At 32.2% G+C, this 2,500-nt stretch overlaps 1 protein-coding gene across 2 annotated transcripts in view; it reads left to right on the top strand.

Annotated features, from left to right (window-relative positions):
* The window catches only part of LOC125047966 (lachesin-like), a 16,067-nt gene that overhangs the window by 11,700 nt on the left and 1,867 nt on the right, over positions 1-2,500 (top strand). For both annotated transcript variants that reach the window (XM_047646516.1, XM_047646517.1), the window contains exon 6: positions 295-351. In XM_047646516.1, the coding sequence (XP_047502472.1) occupies positions 295-351 (57 nt within the window). The remainder of the gene's footprint in view (positions 1-294; positions 352-2,500) is intronic.

A 2,500-nucleotide genomic window follows, 5' to 3' on the forward strand; every position in this document is an offset into this window, starting at 1 on the left:
TGATAATAGATTCATGACGCTAAAACTGCGGCCGAAACTAGTAGGCGGAGCTTAATGACGTCACAGGTATGCCGGCCAATCAGCACCGCCAGGCGAGCATAGACCACCTTTTGAAATTATGATAATTTTCCTTTTCATTTATTTATCCTTCTACCATCCTATATCATTGTCACTCTAGAGAAAATGTTAAACCATGGATCCCACCTTGGTGCCGAAATCGAGGATAAAGCAGATAATTCATCATTTCTTGTGTTTTATGATATATCTAATTACTTTTTTGTTTCTCGTTCTCAGTCCTTCCTGAGCACCACAATGACGTCCGACCCATAGAGCCTTGGAGACGGTCAGGCAGTAAGTTCTGCTGTTTTCTTAGTCAGTTTTCTTTACGTTGTTGTGTATATATATGTGTGTGTGTGTGTGTATATATATATATATATATATATATATATATATATATATATATATATATATACATATATATATATATATGTATATATATTTATATATATATATATATATATATATATATATATATATATATATACATGTATGTGTCTGTATATGTATGTGTATGTGTACATGTGTGTGTGACTGGATATATATATATATAAATATATATATATATATATATATATATATATATATATATGTAATGTTTGTAAGGTATGCTTGGAGCTTAAGGTCAGGTGTCGGTCCGTAAGGACTAACCCGAAATCAAATCTGTTCCAGGTAAGAAATAGTTATGGCTCCCTTCAACTCTTGAAATAAGACAAGTAACATTTTTTTCCTTCTTTAGGGTCATTCCACTAAAGTGATAGCAGCAGCAGTAGTAGTGGTAGCAGCACCAATAACATTAGTGGCAGGAGTGGTGGTAGCGCAAGCAATAGCAGTAGTAGCGGCGGCACGAGCGGTAGGCACAGAACGTGTGGTAGAAGTAAGGTTGGAAGCACGAGATAGAGCATTGGCAATAGAAATAGAAGACGTCAGCAGTAATGCAGAGAAATGTATAACCAAATTTTGAAATAAGCCAAAGTGGAGGGTAAGTTCGAAAACGAAGGAATATTGCTGCAAGGGTAAAGTAACGAAAAGAAAATTTAAAAAAGACAACATAAAGATAGAATAACGTTAGCTACGTAACCGACCGGTAAAAGATCAGTAAGAGTTCAGTAGAGTTCAAGTAATATTCCACAAAACCGTAAATAAAAGGCAAACACTCACCAGTAAAACTCACGAATAAGTTCCGTTACTCTCAACGTTACATATATACGCATTGCTAGAAAGATTAAGCATTATAAAATGACAAGGAAAACCACCTAAACTTTAAGGTGACCTTCACTGGACTTAAACTTATTTCAGCTTAAATTACATGACGTTTCCTCATTCTGATTGCCTTCATTCATGCTTAACTAACACGTCCAGCATTATTCAAGCCCAGGCAAGTAACAGAAGGAGCCAGGGCAACCTTTGGCGTTGTCTTTGCAGAGAGGGAATGTGACACAGACACATTTCCAGTTGACACTATTTCTATTACTCTGTTCTTGGGTACTCCAGGAACTCGTGACGTCACAACATGTTGAATATTTTTTTCTCGTGACAGAATAGAATAAAATGAAATACATTTTGCTCTCAAACTGATTCCTTGCATACATAAAATATCAAAATCATTAGAAAAAGGATATAAAAACACGAATTATAAGTTTATGAACACATCATAAACCGACTAAAATCATAAAACAGTAAAATTGAAAACCATGAATTTGTACAACATCCATTAACAAAAAGAGATGTTGAGATGATAAAACAAGTTAGTGCAATGTAAAAAAAAATAAAAAAAAATAAAAAAAAAATAAAGTAAAGTGATTATTCAAAACTGTAGTGTCATGTCACGATCTGAGAAATCCTTTTAAAAATATGTATGACTATAATCTGACCTTTCCATAATGCAAAACAAAATAAAAATTAAAAAGGAAATCAAATACACGAACTAAAACAGAAACAGTAAGATAACAAATACAATTGTTTTTCTTTTCTTTTTAATAAAAGCGAAGGCATAAGAAAACGGGATAGGGGGGGAGGGGGCAACGGTGATATAGGTGCAGATAGGTGTAGATAGATAGATAGATAGATAGATAGATAGATAGATAGATAGATAGATATACATACACATACACATATACATACATATATACATGTATGTAGTACTGAATCAGCATTTTTTAATAGGATTCCAAACAAGTCTCTTAATGGCGCGGCCGCAAAGGTTTAGAGCCAATTATCACCTGAGATAATTGATAACTATGGGAAAGTTCACTTAATTACCGTTACAGTGTGGATTCGCTATGGTATGCGGTCTTTGAAGCTATATATATATATATATATATATATATATATATATATATATATATATATATATATATATATATAAGTATATGCATATGTATATGTATATATATACATATATATATATATATATATATATATATATATATATATATATATA

The sequence above is a fragment of the Penaeus chinensis genome, chromosome 42 (genome assembly GCF_019202785.1).
Source record: "Penaeus chinensis breed Huanghai No. 1 chromosome 42, ASM1920278v2, whole genome shotgun sequence".
NCBI lineage: Eukaryota > Metazoa > Arthropoda > Malacostraca > Decapoda > Penaeidae > Penaeus > Penaeus chinensis.